A 1,230-nucleotide genomic window follows, 5' to 3' on the forward strand; every position below is an offset into this window, starting at 1 on the left:
CACACACACACACCCCAGTCTCTCTTTTGGTAGCAGGAACTAATTCCCCTTCGGGTCAGTGGGGTCCCCAACATATAAGCTTTATGGATGTGATTTGGACCAGGCCCCTCGGAGGATAAGAGGGTGCCAGGTGCACGATAAATTGGAAGCCTTCTAGCCCTTAAGCTAGGGCCCGATTTACCAGGACTTTGGCCCCATGACCTCAGCCCAAGTCCCGCCCCTTCCTGGTTGCCGAGGCGACGGCGGTGGCGTCCCAAGATGGCGTCGCTGCTGCCAGAGACTCTGTTCGAAGCCGGCAGACAAGGCCCGGCGCCGAGTAAAGACTACTACCAGCTGCAGATCACCCGGTCCCAGGCGAGTGCGAACGCCCACCCAGGCCACCTTCCTGTCCCCGCTCGACCCCACCCCAGATCCGGTCCCCCGCCGCGGCCTAAGTCGGCCGGAAGCTCCCCAACCCCAGCTCCGAACCGCACAGATTCCCTCAGTCAAATCTCTGCCGAGGCCTCAGCCTCGGCAGAGGCCCACGGGGGCCTCTTCGGCCCTTCCTCGGGCTCGCCCCGGCCACCCTCCTCCCCACCCCCACTTGCCTCCAAGCCTCGGCCCGCAGTAGGAAACGAGGAGAGGGCCAGAGCAGAACCGGTCCCTGAGCGTCCCGCGGGGAAGCCGGGCTAGGGGAGGCTCCGGGGCCCGAGTCTGCGCGGGAGCCCAGAGGCCGGAGCAAGTTTTGAACTCTTCACTCGAGCGTTTACGCCTTCGGCCGCCCGGGTCAGAACTTCCGGGTTCCCCTGAAGGGGGTGGGGGGTTGGGGCGGGGGGCGGTGCTGGAGAGAGAGGGTGGTGGAGGGAGCTCGACTTACCTGTCTGGGGCGCAGACCCTCTCCCGGGGCAGGCTGGGAGTGAGTTGGGCTAGAAAAATGTTTCAGCTGCTCGGCAGTGTCAGCTCCACCCATAATGACATCTGCTTCTCAACAATGTGACCGAGGATTGGACTGTCGGGGGAGTGCGGGACCCACCCCGCCGCCGCCGGCGGGGTCACCCCCCTCCTTCTTTGTTTACGGCTGCCCTGCTGGGGCTGGGTATATTGTGCTGGGGCTTGGAGAGTGGGGCCCCGGCCGTGGGGGCGGAGGCGCACCTCCGGCACCCCTGCCCGGGCGAGCCCCCCACTAGGCGCTGGGGCGGGGGGATGGGTCCTGGAGCGGGGGGGGGGGGGGGGGGGGGGGGGGGGCGCCCC

General features: G+C 67.0%; 2 protein-coding genes across 12 annotated transcripts in view; one reads left to right on the top strand and one right to left on the bottom strand.

Annotated features, from left to right (window-relative positions):
* The window catches only part of TRIP12 (thyroid hormone receptor interactor 12), a 199,150-nt gene extending 198,142 nt beyond the window's left edge, over window positions 1-1,008 (bottom strand). For 7 of the 11 annotated variants that reach the window (XM_069104627.1, XM_069104626.1, XM_069104625.1 and 4 more), the window contains exon 1: window positions 857-1,008. The gene's annotated coding sequence lies outside the window, so the exon portion shown is untranslated. Of the gene's footprint in view, window positions 1-587; window positions 763-856 lie in introns of those variants that run through there. The other 4 variants (XM_069104620.1, XM_069104617.1, XM_069104619.1 and 1 more) reach the window with 4 other exon arrangements.
* Window positions 20-1,230, top strand: part of FBXO36 (F-box protein 36) — a 96,803-nt gene continuing 95,592 nt past the window's right edge. The window contains exon 1 of the mRNA XM_069104628.1: window positions 20-354. Within this exon, the coding sequence (XP_068960729.1) occupies window positions 259-354 (96 nt within the window). The 5' untranslated portion in view covers window positions 20-258. The remainder of the gene's footprint in view (window positions 355-1,230) is intronic.

Source organism: Petaurus breviceps, unplaced genomic scaffold (assembly GCF_028583685.1).
Source record: "Petaurus breviceps papuanus isolate PSGF00001 unplaced genomic scaffold, PetGlider_PUasm1.0 688, whole genome shotgun sequence".
NCBI classification, from domain to species: Eukaryota; Metazoa; Chordata; class Mammalia; order Diprotodontia; family Petauridae; genus Petaurus; species Petaurus breviceps.